Source organism: Pseudonaja textilis, chromosome 1 (genome assembly GCF_049901715.1).
Source record: "Pseudonaja textilis isolate UNSWEBS1 chromosome 1, rPseTex1.2, whole genome shotgun sequence".
Lineage (NCBI taxonomy): Eukaryota > Metazoa > Chordata > Lepidosauria > Squamata > Elapidae > Pseudonaja > Pseudonaja textilis.
In genome coordinates, this window is record NC_141990.1 from 230,944,656 (window position 1) to 230,964,319 (window position 19,664).

General features: G+C 35.2%; 1 protein-coding gene across 2 annotated transcripts in view; it reads left to right on the forward strand.

The window, feature by feature from the left end:
* The first annotated feature begins 2,128 nt into the window (after positions 1-2,128).
* Positions 2,129-19,664, forward strand: part of LRRC56 (leucine rich repeat containing 56) — a 52,691-nt gene continuing 35,155 nt past the window's right edge. The window contains exons 1-3 of one of the 2 annotated variants that reach the window (XM_087920915.1): positions 2,129-2,263; positions 7,164-7,271; positions 15,323-15,489. In XM_087920915.1, the coding sequence (XP_087777041.1) occupies positions 7,253-7,271; positions 15,323-15,489 (186 nt within the window). In that variant the 5' untranslated portion in view covers positions 2,129-2,263; positions 7,164-7,252. Of the gene's footprint in view, positions 2,264-7,163; positions 7,272-15,322; positions 15,490-17,817; positions 17,937-19,664 lie in introns of those variants that run through there. The other variant, XM_087920916.1, reaches the window with a different exon arrangement.

The window sequence follows — 19,664 nt, forward strand, 5'->3', positions numbered from 1 at the left end:
GAAAATCATTTAAAATTCCCCCCTAAGGTAGAACTCTATATGACATATTTAGTTTCCCCCATTTTTGTTCCATCTTTTATTCTTGTTATTTAGTATACATTTTTGTACTTTTTGTATATTTTTTTCTTTTTGCATTTTGTATTTTTTTTCTAAAACTTGTTAAGGTAAATAAAGAAATTGCATTTTTAAAGAGAGTGGCAAATCAACTTCTGCCAAGTATAGAAAGGCTGATCATTTAAAACATTCCTACTCCTTTCATAAAGATGATGCTGGAAGTCTTTTCCATTAGGATGCTCTGTTGGCCAACTCTGTTTCTTTCCTTCCTAAGGATGGCAAAAACTTGCCAATGGCAACCCTCTCATTTTGCCTTGTGATAAAATCTCTGAAAAAAATACTGAATTATTGTTATTTACATAATAGTTTAGTAGACACTTGAAAAGAATATAGGAAGTACTGATCAGTCAATGATCATAAATAAAAATAATGCTATTTAAAATACTGCTAGATCTCAAGAATCCTGATCTAGAATCAGGATTGTTTCTGGTTTTTATACTACCAGTACAAGGAATAAGACTCCACTATCAATCTTAGAAGTTTAATTGGATGTCCTATATATACTAGTAGCTAATTCTATGAGTAGATATTTACGGAGCCAAAATAGCAGCATGTACACACAAAAAGTAACAACAGATTTTGTTATGACCAACCCAAGGCTAGCAAAAAGTGAAAATAAATCCAAAAATAGCTACAGAACATGAAGCATTGAAAATGTGAGGCTATCTCATCTTACTATTTTCAAGTAATCAAGTAGGTATTTAAAGTCTTGCAAAACTGATCTAGTACTCCAACTGCTGAGCATAATTTTTTTTTTGTCTTTCATTGCATCTCAGCAGGGAATATGTTCCACATCATACAACTGCATTGCCTGCTTTGGCATCTCCCTTTTGTACTACCCAATGATAATAATTCTGAGGATAAATGACTCCTTTGGGAAATTGTGCCAGCAAGTTACAGCTGTGTCTTTGATAGCTGCAAGAAAGAGTATGAGAGAGAGAGAGAGAGAGAGAGAAGAAAATTTCACAGTTGTGTTTATAAACATTCTGAAAGAGTTGTACAACATACATCCCAGACCCAGAGGACTCTACTATAGCTTGGAAATAATCCTGATTAATTGGACGAACGGATGGACAGACAGAAATGTATATTATGTAAGAATGTATAAATGTAGATCTGTGTATCTAAGATCTACACATTCATATAAATTTTCTCAATATCTTTAAAAAATAAACATTCAGAAAATTGTGATCAAAGCTGAAAATGGTCTTCCCCTCCAATTGTTTTTCTTTTAAAATCTCCCTCAGGTGTTTTCCAATATTTCACGAAGTGGAAAATTTGAACAAAAAAACTTGCCAGCCAACTCTTCTTGTTTTCCCTCATTCCTACAGCGTAATGCAAAAATAATGAGAATTACTAGTATTTTATATGAAGCTTTTAAAACAATTACATTGTTCTTTTGTTGTAAAACAATAAAATACCGCGAGCCAGAGATGCAGAATAGGAGGAACGTGTGTGATATGGGCCGTGCGAGCTCTCTTTATATAATATGCTTTCAACTGCGGAAAAAGATAACGAGAGGACACCTCTCCCGTCAAACTGACTTTCGGAACAAATACATGAACCGAGATGTTCTTTGGGGACCATTGCAACTACCGCCAACCCCTTGCTTATTTTAAGCCGGTATTGCTTATAGAATACGTCAGAACACACGTGCTAGGTGGCCTTCACACGCAACCAGGAAGACTCCACAAAGAAGGCGGGAAACCGACCGGCCGACTGACAGACACACGGTTCAGTTCTCTTCAGACTCTCGCCTTTCGGCGGACAACGCTCTTACATCGGCGATCGGTGCCTCCCGCAAAACTTGAGAGGCAGCCCCTAGCGCAGAGGCTGGCGCTTGTCTCAGAGGTACGCCACGCCCATCTTCCTTCAGGCTTGGCGATTGGCTTCGGGTGTTCCGGGCTCATGACTATGTAGCAAGTGTATTCAAATCAGGCGGTTGCCAAGGTAACTTGAGGCCTTGCGTACACACGTCTAATCCTTGGAAGAGGCCTGGAAGGGCCGAAAGGACCCAGGACGAGGGAGTCCCCGGGACGCCGGTGGAAGGATTGAGAGGCCTGACAGGCGTGACTCGCTTTCCCTTTTTCTTTTGATGTGCCGTGGTGTCTTTTTAATTCTGCCGGCAGTCGGAAGAAATTAGAAGCAGGTAGGAAAGGGATTCTCCTCCATCATTTTTTTAATTGAATGAGATTTTTCTTTTTTTTAAATTCAAGCCCAGGTGTTATATTTGCTCTTTTTACCGCTTTTTCAATTGATGGGGAAGCGCATTCTATAGCCTCCCGCTGTTTTTAAGTCTCCTTGCAGCGGAATGGGTGACAACCAAACTTAATAAATAAATAAACTTCTCGTTATTATCTGTGTGTTATTCTACGGTGTGTTTTGACTTAGGAAATAATGAATGCCACGGTCAAGTAGCCACCGGTAGTTCCCTTGACTTAAAACTCAAAAGCCCAGAAATATTTATTCGGGAATAACTCTTTTTTAAAAAATGGGATTTATTTTTGAGTCATCTCTACTGCGATTCCAGTTCTCACTGAAAAATCAGCAATGGGATGGACTGCATTTTAAATAAACATGTAGATAAGATGGGTATATATGATCCTTCAAAGCATGGAAGTTACATTTTTTTCAGGAATCTGTACCCTGAACATAAAATGTGCAATGTTGCTAAATGTTTACCTAATGTGAACTGCACAAATAATAGAAAATTGATACCATAGCATATTAGCTAGCATTTATTGACTGTTCTATTAGCTATCATATACTTAATAAATACACGGATATGTAGAAGAGGCTAGTTTTCTCCAATAGAGTAGAAAGGCATGGATTTTCTTTTGATTCTTCAAATTTTGGAAGAAAAACCAAATTGAGTGTTTACAGTTTGCATATTTATCATTGGCTTCTCTTATTTACTTATTTACTTGCAATTGCCTCACTGGTAGTATAGTTTATTTCCTAAGAACCCTGAATATAATATTGAATTGATTTTATAATATGAATGGACTTCAAGAATGGACTTCTATAGGAAATGGCTTATTATTTCTTCCTGATGATTCATGTTCTGGAACTTGTTACCACATTTTAATAAACAGTTGGTCATTTCAATACTGTATTACACTTTCAATACATTGTTTTAATTCCAACTGTGTGGAGTTGTGGACTAAACACTAAATACAGAATTCTAAATAAAATTTCTTGTCAGTAAAATTGTTGGAAATAGGGGTAGCATATTTATTTGATCAGTAATTTTTTTATTACTTTGCCAGATTAAAACACTGTAGAAAGCTGCAGTTGTTTACTTATTACCTATTCATTACTTGCACCTCCCCAATAGTTAAGTCAGCACAATGCAATCTAGGGTTTGCATACCAATAGTTAAACTCTGAACTCTCCTCTTTATAATCAGATTCCTTCAAAATGCAGTACAGTAATTCAGTATCATAAAGATTATTGTCTTTGAACAAGAATAGTAAAACATGGCAAAATCTGAAATCTTGCACTTCAAAAGTAGCTTTGGGCAATCTCAAATCGTATGCCCATATATCCAGCAGTTTGTCCTGCACACAATGAAAACTGATCTTATCTGAAAGAACTGTTTATACAAGTCACAGCATTAACCATGTGCTGCCCATTGTGCACATATAAAAAGTTTTAGGACAAATAAGCAGTCCCATCGGAAAACAAGTTATTGCAACTTTGGACCATCATAAGAAATTGGGAATAAATAAGCACCATCATCCCTCTAAAGCTACTGTGATGTTAACAGATGAAATAGCTGCTAAGAATACTTGATCAGCTCAGAATGTAAGATGAAGATATACATGTACACTTCTTACTCCATGTCATTGGCTAGCCTACCCTGATGAGAAAGTCTTTTCTGACATCAAATGGACAATTTGTTTTTCTGGGTAAGCACCCTTGCAATTAATTTGAGAAAAGATTTATTCATTAAATTTGTAGACTGCCCAACTGTATCTTGACTGGATGCACTTACTGTGTCATCTAATATTTTATCTTTGACTGTGGCTTCTGATACTGTTCAAGAAATAGACAAAACAGTATTTTCATTTATACCCTTCAATCTGTCCTATATAAACTTTGAGGCAGCCCTCAAAAGCTTTTAATTCAAAGATTTCCAAATGTTGTTTCCAAATAGTAATTTTTATGGTGATGTAAGGTAAGTCTTGTTAAATACAGGCAGGGGTGGGATTCAAATTTCTTAACAACTGGTTCTGTGGGCATGGCCTAATTTGTGGTTGTTGCTTGGTAGTCATGTGACTGGGTGAGCATGGCTTGTATGTAAATATTGTAGATATTTATGTAAGTATTGAATGTTTTATTTAAAAAGAGCAAAAGCAGGCAAAGCAGGCAGGCAGATTGAGTTGCTCACAGAATCACAGATTCACTCAGAGATCTACCATTCTGCTATCTGCTACCTGAGTCTGTCACATAAAATTTGCTTGCAAGGAAACTCACAAATTAACTCACAACACACCGTGTATGTAAATATTGATTTTTTTTTATAAAAAAAGAGCAACTTTTACCCAAAATCGGGCAAAGCAGGCAGGCAGATTGAATTGCTCACAGAATCACAGATTCATTCAGATATCTATCTTTCTGCAATCTGCTGAGTCTGCACTGAAAAATAGAAGCTAGGAAGGTTCAGCTCTGCTTTTAGAGTAGCTAGAAAGCAAAAAATCCAATGATTTCCTGCTTTCTAGCTAATCTAAACCTCCCGGCACGGCTGATAGTCGGAACAGCTGATGGTTGGGGGAAAAAACGGAAAAATAGCAACTTACCAAAAATTAGGCGAAGGCACAACGCAGGCAAGTTGGATGGCACGAATGCCAGATAAGGAGTGAGTGGGCAGGGTGGGGCAGGGCCAGCCAGTGGCACAATTTGTCAGTTCTCCAAACTGTGCAGAATCATAACAACTGGTTCTATAGAAACAGTGTGACCAGGTAGAATCCCACCCCTGAATACAGGTAATCCTTAACTTACAACCACAACTGAGCCCAAAATTTCCTTTGCTTAGCAAGACAGTTAAGTGAGTTTTGCCCCAATTTATGACCTTTCTTGCCATAGTTGTTAAGTGAATCACAGTTATTATGTCAATGACGTCTGACAAGCAAAGTCACTGCAATTGTTAAGTTAGTTAAGTTAGCAACTTCCGACAAGTCAATGGTGAAGCCAGATTCACTTAAGAATGTTTAAGTGAATCTGGCTTACCCATTAACCTTGCTTATCAGAAAGTTGCAGAAGGTGATCGCATGACCCCTGGGACACTGCAATCATCATAAATACATACCAATTACCAAGCATCTGAAGGTTCACATGGCCTCAGAGATGCTGCAATTATTGTAATTATGAGAGTCATAAATCATATTTTTGTGTGCCACTGTAACTACAAACGGTTACTAAACGAACGGTTATAAATTTATGACTACGTGCATATAACTGATATATTTGTTCATTAAAAATAAATTTAATTTTTCAATTGTAAATGAAATGCGGTACAGATTAGATTTTGCCATAAACGCATCTGCAATATTATTTTTGCCCACTGTTACATTTCTTCTAAGGAATTACAGATTATATGCATTGCTTTTCTAACCCAGCATTTTGCATAAAATCCTTGCAACAATCCTATGCATTAAAATAGGTAGAGGTAAATATTTAGCACAAGGTCATCAATAAAATTCATAGCTGAAATGAATATTTAAAGTTAGATATAACTTCCCATTTAAATTGTACAGTTTTGGGTGGTGAACACAGGTGGTATTCAGCAGGTTCTGACCAGTTCTGGAGAACTGGTAGCAGAAATTTTTGAGTAGTTTGGAGAACCAGCAAATACCACCTCTGACTGGCCTTGCCCCCATCTATTCTCTACCTCCCAGGTCTCAGCTGACCGGCTGGGTTTTCTTTTGTTCCCCTGCACAGGAAAATAGAGCTGGAAAGCAGGTTAGTGGGATGGGGAGGGAATGGAGATTTTACAGTATCTTCCTCTGCCACAACCACTAAGTCACGCTACACCCACCAAGCCACATCACATCCACCAAGCCATGCCCACAGAACTGATAGTAAAAAATTTGAATCCCACCACTGGTGGTGAAGAGAAGGTACAATTAGAAATCAGCAAATTGCCAAGTATTTTTCAGTCAAGTGCTGTATTCTGCACCTGCCCAAATCCATTATTTTTTTTTAACCTTTCCTACTTTTATGAGAAAAAATAAGAAGATTGAACTCTGAAATATGCTAAGTATAACTTCTACATTGTACCCCTAAGGTATTTGAGAACCTAGGTAATAACATTCATTGTGAATAGAAGCTAGAACTATTGGTCACAAAATAGCACCTTCTCTCTTCTCCACATCTTGAAATGTTCTTCTGTGGAAAAACTGCCTTTGACTTCAAAAACTAAAATCATATTCAAGTCAATTTAAAAAATTAAATTCATTAATATTTACCAATAAAACCTAGCCATTTACTGAAGAAAGAAACAAGCATCAAAAGCAAAATACAAATGAAGCAAACAAACAGAAGCTGTTAAAAATCTTTCTGCCATCAGCAATGTTAAAAAAGATGACTCATAACTAGATCAGTTTCCATTTGCTGTAAAAAGTCAAGGAAGTGGCTTTTGCTTGGAATAAGTTCCTTTAAGAAACAATTCTATAATTGATTCACATTAATTCCATCTGAGTTAAAGGCAACGCAGAACAAAGATTTTCAAGTGGATCTGGGAGCAGAAGATAAAATGTTCCATAAGGTATGTGGGATGTATGTCCTTTGATTGAAATACCAATTGAGTTTTAGAACTTAATAATGATAGATACAGATGAGCTTAACTTGTTATTTTAAAGATTCCATCTCTTCACTGGAAATTATAAATAGAATTCTATATCTACAAAATACCTATAAAGTATCTAGGCCTATGTAAAACATACTGCAATAACATTTTGAATATGTTTGAATATAATATTTGTATATTTACCCTATATGCTTCTACATTAAGTAATTATCCTTCAATTTTCCCTTTACTTACCCAGGAGAACTTCAGTGCCATTTCAAGAAGATAAATAGAAGATAAATAGCTCAAATTTGTATACTGCAAGTGGAGTTGCTGTTGGAAACAGACATGGTGGATGGCATGACAAGTAAATAGTGATACAATAGCAATTTTAAAGATACAAAAATGTAGCATAAAAATGTATAAAGCACTTTTGTGGGGCTAACTTGGAGAAAGGCCTCCAAAGAAGGCCAGATGCCTAGGTGGTCTGTATGGAATTTTTCATGTTTGATAGCCATGATCTGACTTGTTTAGCATTTTGACAGAGGAATCAATGACAAACAGTGGTGATGATATTGAGCCTCCTTGAAAGATTCCTCTCTTGATATCAACCTTTCCCATTCTATTACCATTGACCAGCAACTTGCATCTTCTATTGTGCAGATGATCGTTGCACAAAACTTCTGATGTTTCTACTGATTCCTGTTATTTATAGTCACTTGGTTATCATGTGGGAGGGAGTTGAATGCCTTTTTATAATTAATCTAAACTACATTCAACGTGGTCTTCCTTCTCTTGCAGTTTTCCAAAATTATCTTGTCAATTAGCTGATTTTTTTCTTCATTGGGTTCCTGTGCTGTTGGACAGTTCCTTTCTACTCAGGTGGAAAGAGCTTGTTTTCAACTAGATGCTCTTAGACTGCATCAGCTACCACACTAGTTAGCAATTTGAAAGTTGTAAGTAAGCATATAATTGGCCCGTAGTTGCCTGGTGCTGCCCTTTTGTTGGATTTTATATTATCAAGTAGGTTTTACCAGATGTTAAATCAATTTAAAAATTTACCCCCTTGCAATATATTGTTAAATTACTTGGCAATGCACTGGTATAGACCAGTTAGATGTTTTGACCAAAAAACATGCAGCTCATCTTCATCTGGTTCTGACCAATTCTTGATCTTACTTGCCCTTTTTTCTGCAATTTCTGCTGCTACTATTAGTCCTTTCATTTCAGCTTTTTAAATTTTTATTTACATCATTTATCCAAGCTGCATTCCTGATATATATTTTTTGTGTTACCCCATACCTCTGTGCATAATTGCACTGTTTCTTCTTTGTCAGGTGTTGACTGGTTCACTGCAGTCACTCTATTGATGGACTGGTAGAAACAACTGTGGTTCAACTGAAATTGGAAATTCTGCCTATAATATGCAATTCGAGATTTTTATCTGATCTTCTTAGCTGCAGATGTTATTTCCAGTGCTTCCTTAATCTTGGCTGTTTCCTATGTATTGATTGTGTATTATTTGGTCTTCTTGTTCTTTAGTTTCTTTTCTTTCATTTGTTTTACCTTGCTTGTATCTAATCTTGGCTTGCAGATCTTATTTTCAGCCTGATTTTTCATTTTGGTGGTGACCATTTGGCTGTTTTTCTCTTTTGTTGATTTTGCATCCCAGGTATTTTGTTATAACTGCAGCTGTGTTCTACATTAGTTGGTTTCTTGTAGTAAGCTGGTGGTTATATTTGATATTACAGTTTTGGCATCTTTTAATATTTGTGCTAGCTGTTTCTTTGGAACAAGCTGAAATTTGGGCAACTTTATTCTGTTATCTTTGTGCTTTTTCTGGATGCTCGGTTATTCTTTGTTTCAGTTCATTTTCTATTTTTAGTTAGAGGGCTTTGCTCTTTCTGAGGAGAAGGCAGAGAAGAAGGTGTTTGGTTTGGGAATGAATATGATTCAGTAGTGATGCTGGCTTCTACTGCTGATTCCACCAGCTTGCTTTTACGGTCTGAATATTTCTAGCAAGACTTCTGGTTTTGATTTTTTGCCTGGATAAATCTTTGTAGTACTTCCAGTTCTGCTTCTGTAAATACTTTATTTCATATTATAAAATAAGCATTGATCTTGTAGCCTCTGATCTGTTATTTTTGATTATGGATGCTGTTCTTTTCAGAACTGGTGAGTTCTTTTCAGATACCTTCTTCTTAATGGCCTTGTTTAGTAATAACACATAATTACCTTTTTTGTTTTCAATCTTTGTACACTTTGATGGGTAAACAATTTTAATTCCAATAGTTTTGCAGCTACTGGCTTTGGTTCCTTAGCTAACAAGCCTGAGTCCTGTAGCCCATTTACTACCAAATGTTCAGGAGTTTCAGCCCCTAGCATGGTCCTTGTTGATCTGGGCAATAATCAATGTGGTATGGGCTTTGATAAATTATGTCTCACCTTATTGTTTATGGGAGAGGCACTCTTTGTCTGACGCCTCTGATGAAACCTGTCCTTTATAGTGAAACCTCTGGCATTGTTCTCATCTTCCTCAAAGAACACAAGCCCTTCATTGGAGGTTATTTTTATTATTATTTGAATATTATTTTTATAAATATTTAAACATTTTAAATTTATTTCATTTTCTAAATTACTTGGTGACACTCTCCCTCCAACTTTATTATTATTTATTACGCAGTTTAATGCATAGTCATTTAATGTGTTGTTTACTATTTTTAATAGGACTTATTTCCAGGGACATGGACATACCATCACAGATGCAAAGTTGCAATAACAAAGAAGTGGCTATTACTACATTATCTCAGTAGACCAATGAATATGCAGTAGTTTGAAAGTTTGATCCTTCTGATTCATTGTATGATTTTTCTGTATTTTTCTCCTTTACTTGATAGTTCTGCATGAACACAAAAATATAAAATCAAGGGAACATAGTGTAACCATCCAGTTTGACCTGTCTGTAGTCTTCAATAATGAAAAACAAATGTGAAAATTATTTGAAATGTGTTCACTAGTTTATTTGGCAGGAATTCCTTGACACAATTAAGAATACAGCAGATACCTCCAACTGCTTATGGTGGTTAGTACAGAAGGTTTGCTTGTACCCTTGTTCTAAGAGAATTGTGAGGAAATTCTTTTTTCTTTTCTTTTTTTGCTATTTTCTCTTCAGCAACCGGTGTAAAATATTTAGCTCCAATCCTAGAAGAAGAGGGGATTGATCTGCCTCGTAGAAAATTTATTTTGTGCCTGCCTTTAATGATAGACTCTCCTTATGGATACCGAGATTAGCTTAGGCAGCTGCTGAAAGCCATGATAAATTGGGTTAATGCAAATAGCCATGTACAGTATTACTTTTTTTGTATAGTGGATTGGGTCTATCATTCGTTGCTTTTATCTCTCTGGCCTTCGTAGAATACAGCTTTCTTCTGTTTATACTAAGAGATGGAGAAAGACTCAGGGACGAACATACACTCTTTTCACCATGCAATTTTTCTAGAGTGATAATTGTTCTTTTCTATTTGTGTCAGCTGAAGGTATAGTTCCCCACTTTATCTGAAAGAAAGAGACCATAATCAAAGATTATTGATTATCTGAAGTCGATTGATACGTTTAATTGACAAATAAGTACTGCTTTAAAAATAGCTTTTTATATAAAAGTACATTTAATGAAAACTCAATACTGTAATTTAAAAAATTTAACTGACCTTTATAAAATTCATAAACAAATATTATGTTATGGTCCAGGAAGTAAAATGAATTGTTTACTGAAGTTTACAATGAAAGCTATATCTCTGGGCTCTTAGCTTTTAGTTTGTGTACAAGCAAGTCTTATATAACAAGATCAGGTTTTGTGTGATGTAACTAATACATGAACGTAGAGAAGAATGATTTTTCCATTAGGAACTAATTGACATAACAGTAGTATGACATAATAATAAATCTTGTTTTCTGAAAGATAGGGCACTTTTACAGACTAAAGCTAAAATGGTATTCATAGTTAAGGACGTTCAGAAGAATGCACTATATATTTTCCTTCAAACTAACTTCTCTAATCAACAAATATTATAACTGCATTCCATACTTATATTTGATCACATTTTTAACTAGTAGAATCTCAGTATGTTTGATAGATATATTCCTTGTAAAACTCTGTCTTGATTGTTCAAGCATTCAGTACTTACAAGTTAATCATAACAGTAATTCTATGTGGAATTATTTTTGAGGACAGCCTGAAAACTCCCATTGATTTGAAATGCTGTGATACAGTAATGCTTGGGTCCACAGAATACTCATATCTTGGCTTTGTCACCTTTGGCTGGCTGGATTGTCAGACAAGATATTGGCACATTGTATGGCACCTAAATAATGGAATTGCCTTCCAAGACAGGAGGATTGTCAGACAAGCTATTGGCACATTGTATGGCACCTAAATAATGGAATTGCCTTCCAAGACAGGAGGGCAAAGCTTTATTTGCCTCTTTTTAAGTTAGCACAAGAATAATTACTTTTGTTGTCAACTTTTACCCTGAAATATTTGTATCGTTCATCTGCTTTTGCAGCCTTTTCTTTGAGATGTGGGACATAAGAGTCTAAATAAAAAATAATAATTATAGAACAAATCAAACAGCTGTTTCTGGGTCAGAAATAAGAGCCTAGAAGCAAAAATGTAAAATTGTAATATCTGAAACATTTTCAAAACTTTGCAGAAAAAATATTGAGTATCTTCAGTGATTGGCACTTTGCATCAATACTGTACTAGTTTACAGTTCAAGTATTTCTATTAAAAAGAGTTGTGCATTATTGCCACTACATTGTTACATTGTAGGGTTCTGCTGTCATGTTATGTTCTGTAATAAAGTATACTTCTTGTTATCAAGAGGATTGGATCACCAAGTTATCCTAATTTTTAATTTTTTACCAAGTTTTATAATTGTGTTGTTCCCGTAAGTTAAATATTGGAAAGTAGTTAGTGGGTGTGGTACTTAATGCAGCTGTTAAATATTAGCAAATACTAGCTTGGATTGTCTTTCAGTTCACTGGTAACTTTGTAATACAGCACATTTTATTTATGTTGTATACATATGAAACAAAATGGATTCCACAAAATTATATATTATTGCATTTTTCCTCTTCTCATTGTATTACACTGAAACTTTTCTAGATCTAAGTGTCTTATCTATCATGAATGAGAATGACATATTTCACAATTGATCATTTCTGTGTTTATGATGTAAGATGTCATAAACCTCATCTAAGATGCAACCTGAAAAGGGGTTTAATAGAAGAATAACATGTTGGATCATCTACCATTTCTGCAGTTTCTGTTGACCAAGATAGAAAGATGAAGCTTTTTTTTTTTAGCTTAACAGAATTTTGCTCATTAGAATTCATCCTCTCCTACACCCACAGAAATCTGATGAACAAGCAGAAATCTCTACTCCAATTGTACTTGGAGGGTAGTGTTAGAGAATCAGAACAGTATAATTACTCTTTGAAGTAGATTAAAGCTTGAATGGTATTTTATTTCCTTTATTCAGTGTAACAGAAAATTCTTACAAATTTGGTTAGTTTTTATGATATGGTATTTTATTTAATTTCATGACCATTGATTTTATGAATAACATATAATTTGTTAAGAGTATAATCTGCCCAGTATCATTGAAACTTGGGCAACATATAACTTTAATTATTAATAATTAATTTTACTCTGTCAATTTAGGGTTAAAAATCAAATTAATTTTGTTTCCATGTTTAAATATCAGATACACTTTCCTAATTTGAAGTATGGTTGTATCAGTATGGATATATGACATTTGTTTAAATTGACTGTTTGGCTACTCTTTGGTCAGTCACCCATCTTAACTAAAACACACACAGAAACACAAAAACATTTAATATTTTTATTAAAAATTAATTCAAAAAAGATCGAGGCATCTTACAACCACTTGCTCACCAAAGCAAGACATCTATACAAGGCTGCATTAATGTTTCAGCCTCAGCTTCTGAAGGGAAATCAACAGAATTTGAGCCATCCAAATCTCAGGATAGAGATTCTTGCACAGGGCACACATGACAGAGGAGGCACACCTCCTTGGTCACATTAGATGCAATGTTTTGCAAAAAGTATTGCAAAAGGTGAAGCATGCCCATCTTACCAAATCTAGGGAGGGAAGCAAAAATTACTGAAGGCAGGTGATCCTGCAAATAACCTGGTCTTATGCCTTGTACTGTAGAACTTTAAAAGTGATACTTTCTTGAAACCAGCGCTATTCTTATAACATGAATATGAGAATATCCTATACTTATAATGGTAGCGTTTATGCCCTAAACTACATTCATTGCTATATTATGGACTAATGAAACTTTTAAATGCTTTAGGGGCAATTCCATATACACTGGATTAGTGCAATCAGAGAATAACTTAAAGACATGAGTGATCATGAGCAGTGCCTCCTAATCCAATAAAAAGCCTACCTGTACACGAGATGAATTTGTGGGGGGGGGACTTTTTACCATACTACCCATCTGCTCATGCATAAGATCAGAAGAACCCCCAGGATGCAAACCAACTCTGTCTGAGGGAGTACAACCCTGCCCAGAATTAATAATTTTTAAAAATAGAGAATTTGTAGATCTAGATCAAGGGTCGCCAACCTTTTGGACCTCAGGGACCACCAAACTGATAATTTTAAATCCCAGGGACCACTGACCGGTTTTGTGGGCATGGCCTAATTTGTGGGTATAGCTTGGTGGTCATGTGACTGGCTGGGCATGGCTTGTATGTAAATATTATTAATATTTATATAAATATTGAATTTTTTTATTAAAAAGGAGCAACTTTTACCCAAAATCAGGCAAAGCAGGCAGGCAGACTGAGTTGCTCACAGAATCATTCAGTGATCTATCTATTTGCCATCGGCTAGCTCAGTCTGTCAAATAAAACTTGCTTGTAGTGAGTCTGTACTGAATAATAGAAACTTCAGTCCTAAGGGAGGTTTGGTTGTGCTTAAAAGCAGAGCCAGAGATCTAACGACCAGCTAGAAAGCAAGAAATCCAACTGTTTCCCGTTTCCTAGCTAATCTAAATCTCCCAGCACAGCAGAACAGCTGATGGTCGGAAAAATAGCAATTTAGCAGGCAAGTTTGCTGGGTAAGGAATGAGTGGGCGGGGAGGGTTCCCACAGGCCGTGTGGGCAGCGCAGCCTTGTGTTTCTGCGCAGCCTGGATTAATTGTTTTGGGGGGGTGTTCTCTGGGGATGAGATTTCTCTGCGGCCCACCAAAATTTTCTCATGGCCCAGCAGTTGCCAATCGCTGATCTAGATGGCCCTAAAACTACAGGCACTCAGACTTATTGGGTTAAGCTGAAGTCTGCTCTTTCTTCACCAGATCTTCAAAACCTTCAGGCAATGTAAGTATGCTGATGATATCCAGTTATACCTCTTTCTCCCCCAGGCTATTCAAATGATGCCCTTTAAGTTGAGAAAGATCTTAAAGGGCATTGAAGGGTATAACTGGATATCATCCTCATACTTACATTCCTTATCCTGTATCAATGAATGACCTTACCTAGCAGCTTTATATTCACACTAGGAAAACTGGAGAAGTGAACCCTGAAAAAGAAAAAGTTGGCAATAGGATGAAAATTGCCAGCGTGGTGGCAAACCACCAATAGGTGGTTTTTAAGAAGATATTTTAGGTATTTATGTTAAAAGTTTCGGATACTCTTCTAATCATATAAATCTTTTGCCCTTAAGGGCTTTGGATATTTAACATCTTAGCCAGCATGAAGAGATACAAAAGATTATCTGGAATTTCCTGACATTCAAATCACTGGACAGTAAGAATTAGACTGATTCATACCCAGTATTGATTATTAATTTTTTGAATGTCAATCGATTTAACAGACTTCCTCTGTTAAAGTTATATTGCTTAGCTGATTTATTTGAATTCCAATATAATCAAAAGGCATTGATTTGTTACAGTGATATCCCATTTTTTGTCTAAGAATGCAGGCGGTGGACATAAGAATTCCCCTTTAATTTTATCTCTTATATTACCCTCAACAATTTTATGACATAGGTTATGCCAGTTACTATGTTCCATCCAGAAACTGAATAGGGATTTGAATCTGAATTCCTGTCCAACATCTTAACTATTTGGTTATATCTGTTCATTAAAAACAGAGATATAATATCAAATATAAACAGTTTGCACAACCTTTTTCATGATTGTTAGTTTTATATATATAACCTATATGCATATAAACCTAAGCTTATCATTCTGATTAGTAAAGGTTTTATATTTTTTCAATCTTCATACATTTTTAGGATAATTCTACATTATTTTATCTTATGATGCATGAAATAAATACAGGATTCAAATAATTAGCTTGCATTTGTGTGTTTTAACATTTAGGGCATTCTGAAATGAAGCTAAACTGGAAACTAGATAGAACTTCAAGACCAGGTTCAGCAACAGTTAAGGTTACAGATCTCAGCTGGCAAGGTCTCCTGAACCCCAGTCCATCTATTAAAGAAGATGAAGAGCTACTTGTGGATGAATATATTTCTCCCCACAAGCTGGTGAGTATATGCTATGTTATTGTATATACGTATATTAGCCTTGCTAATGACCATTGCAGTACTTTGGCGTACCTGAAAGTATTGCAGTTAGATGGAGCCATTGAATATGGTTCCGAATAATTCTTTTTTTTTCATAACTTCATACATTTGTTCAGACTGAGTGATTGGAAATCACGAGGCCTATTTTATATTACACTAATTTCTATTTAGTTATTGAAGACTCAAATTAGGGGATATTTTAATATAATTAAATTTGTAAGTATGATACAACAATGATTTATGTTTATGATTTTGTTTACCATGCTAGTAGGATTAACCTATCTTAAAATAACTGATCTGGAATATCTGAGTAGTTGTATTAGTTACTCTTTTAAAATGCTTTGTACTCCTTAATGGCTTTTAAGAAATAATTTCATGTTCACCTTATGTTCTGTTGCTAATTTGAAGTATTGTCCTCATCCACCTGTGTTTAAGTAAGAACACTCTAGAATACTGAGCAAGATCTAATTTAATCTCTGCCCACAGAACCATTCCCTGTGTAGTTCTATGCAGCTCATACTTCCTTGTAAGTTAGCAAGGCGAGGTGATCTTTTTCTTTGTCAGATTCCAGTGCTATAAAGTTCTGGAGTATCCTCAGTCTCCAGAACACGTTTTAGGATGATGTTGAGGATCACAGAATGAACAGAAATGGATAATTAATGTTTCCTCCACCCACTTCAGCCAACAAACTCTTTTTGGTCACAACATTTTCACTAGCAACAAGCTTTTTCTGGATCCCAGCAACTGTTTTCTCAGTAGGATTCTTGTGCTCTGTGAGCTTGGTTGTTTTCTTGCAGATCATCCCAAAGGTGCTTTTTAAAGAAGCAACTGGACTTTCTGATTTTTCTTTGAAGACATTCCACTTCTCATCCAAGAAGCTTCTTCAGCTCTAGATAGATTCTTGCTTTTTGGATAGGAAGCAAAACATCTTCAAAGACAAATCAGAAAGTCCAGTTGCTTCTTGAAAAAAGCACCTTTGGGATAACCATGACCCGGATGACTGAGAATCTCCATAGATACTTTTCTTGCAGATATTTCATCACCCAACTAGGTAACATCATCAGTGCTAGAAGGGGTGATGTCTTCTCTCTGTTTATATACAAGTGGGAGTTATAATGTTGGTGGATCTATTCTTGGTAGTTCCTTGATTGGGCTGTTGTTTACTGTTCATTTTTTGTCTGAGTTGGTAGTTCTTTAATTGGGATATTGTTTATTGCTTGATTGTTGGCACGGTAGTTAATTCTTGTGTCAGTTTTTGCCTATCTGGGTATTGATTGCTGAAGAGGAGGTATTTTGGTCTTTTTGTTTCTTTTGTTGGTTTTTTGATTGGCTCTTTTGAATGATATGTAGATATTGTTTATCTCTATGTCCCAGTTGATGGCTGATTGTTTGAGTGCTAAGCTTCCAGGAATTTTCTAGTGTTTTTGGACTTAGCTTGGTCTAGGATGCTCACAGTTTCCCAGTTGAAATTATGATTAACTCAGTTCATGTGTTGTGTGATTAGGGAGTTTTCATCCTGTCTTCTAAACTCCTAGTTGGTATTCATGGATGCCTTCTGCTAGAGTTCTGCCTGTTTGTCCTACATAATAGTTGTTACAGTTCTTACATTATATATTGTACCAGACTCCTATTTTTTCTTCTGAGGATCCTGGGTCTTTTGCGTAACTTAAGATATTTTGGAGGGATTTAGTTGTTTTGGGTGCTATAGAAATGCCATGTGGCTATTACAGACTGTTGGTTATTTCTGAGATGATTTTGATATATGGTAATGTTATCCTTTTCATAGCTTGTGTTGTTTGTGTTGTAGTGAATTAAGTGTTCATGCATTTTTTGATAAAGTTGTGTGGGTATCCATTTTATTGGAAGGTGTTATATAGATATTCTATTTGCTTTTTGTGAGGTTCAGAGTTTCTACAATGTGTTTGAGTTCGTTTAGTGTTCTTTCAGAACTTGTGGGCAATCTTCTCTGTTCAGCAAATTTATAAACATTCACATTCTTTTAATATTTAAATGTTTTATGTTGGTAAAACAATAGTGCTGCATTCTCTTTGAAGAGAATGAGGCTAAAGTTCATCATGATTTTTTTTTATTCTATTGTATCATGCATTTTTTTTATTTGGTTAACAAATTAAAGTCTGAAAAAGCCTAAGATGCAGTTCATGTCCTTGGCAGTAGGGTACTTAGTTGATAGCTTGTATTTTGTTGTGAATCAGGCAGCAACAAGCCAGTATGTAGTTTTCTCTGTAGGAAAGAAGTTTGAGAAATCCTTTGCCTTCTTTTTTAAGTCACTTAATTGGGAAAATTCTCTTTATTTTGAAAAAATGAAGTTTGATACAGATGAAAACTTTTTCCTCTTTGTTGATGAAAAGTGAATAAACTTGTTGCTTAGGAAGCCAAAAGAAATGCAGGTGAGAAAAATGCTAAAATAAATGAAATTATATAGTCAACATCTTTGTTAAACTGGCGGTCTTTTTATGCTATTCCAATTACTAAAGCAAATATGTTTAACATAAATTTCTGGTTTTAAAAACTGCAATTTAAGGGATCCAGAATGTAGGGAATGTTGTTGAGAATTTCCATTACATTCTGCCTCCTATGCCCATAACTACTGCAATTATTTACTGAGTTGTGTTCTAAATCAAATGCCAGATGTCATGCATGTAACCTTCCAACTTCACTCACCTAGCTGCATTGTTCTGCCACTGTTTCCTTCTGCTTTCATATCTTTTCTTGTATTTTTTGGAACGAAAACAATGCCATTGCGAACCAAATGCTCACTATTCACACCGTCCATTAACAGTAGTTAAATTTGGACATCAGTGATTAGGTGAGCAGTTCTAAGAGCTCTGTGAAAATACTGTTTTCAAAATAATTTTGAAAATTAATAACAATATGTGTCCTATATATGCCCTAAAAATGTAGCCCCTGTCTTCCAAAAAGATTTCTTACCCATGCTCTTATTTAAATGGAATAGTAAGGCATCATACATTGACGGAGTCCAGGACCCATCATATCAGCATAGCAAATGGTCAGGAACAACAAAGTATGACATTGTTAGGATTTCCATCTACTCACTCTTATAGTTTCTTGTATTCCATGAAAATCAGTCATGGCATTTTTTCATCATCTAATGATACATTATTTTATTTGTTAAATGTAGAGCATATCCTGTCTTTTCTTTCAGAGCTCAAGTTAGCATATCTCCTCACTAATTGTTTTCTTACAATAGTAATCCTATGAAGGGGTTGTGCTGAAATTGACTAGCACAAAATAGCTAAGTGAGCATCTATTGCTGATGGCATTTAATTTATTAGTACAAATTATGCCTTTAAATATAATGATAATATTAGTATTTTTTTTCTATAACTAACCTGCAATAATTTTTTTCCATTTTTTTAAAATTTGTACTATATAAAGAAAAAGCAATTATTTCAATGTCTATGTCTTCTGGTTACAGTTACTTTGAGTAATAGTGATCATCATCATCATCATCATGTTCATTAGTAGTAATCAAAACAGTATTTTCTCCATATAATATTAATTATTAATACTAAATCATATTGATAATAAACATATAATAAACCCTCACGGTAAAATTAATCCTTCACTTATAATTTTAAATATTCTAACTTCTGTTACTAACATGCAATATTTGAATTAGTGAATTAGTGATTTCACTATATTTTATACTTCCCTTCTGTCCTTTTTCTCCCTCCCTCAATGAAAAATATTAAAGTTTTTCTGCTAGTATCATTTGCCTGGCTTGTTGTTGGAAGCTTGGGTATATACTGTTAACTGGGCTCTGCAATCATCAGTAAGGAAAAACAACATTTTTATTGGCAAGCTATATCCTTTTTTTAAAAGACTTATTTTTGGGTAATCAAAGTAAATGAATTTGACAGGGAGGCCACAGGCAGACTGAACAAGTACAAAAATAGGTAATTGGTGAAGCTTTCTGGAAACAAAGAAGAGCGCTATTTAGCTCAGCATATGCAATCCATAAGTCACAATTAGGCAGCATGGCAGCAGTGCAACTGTGATTTTAATTGCACAGTGATGGAAAATTGTAAGAAATTAAGGACAGATTATTCAGTAATAGAAGAAGGCCATGTGCTATAAGATAAATAGTTGGGCGC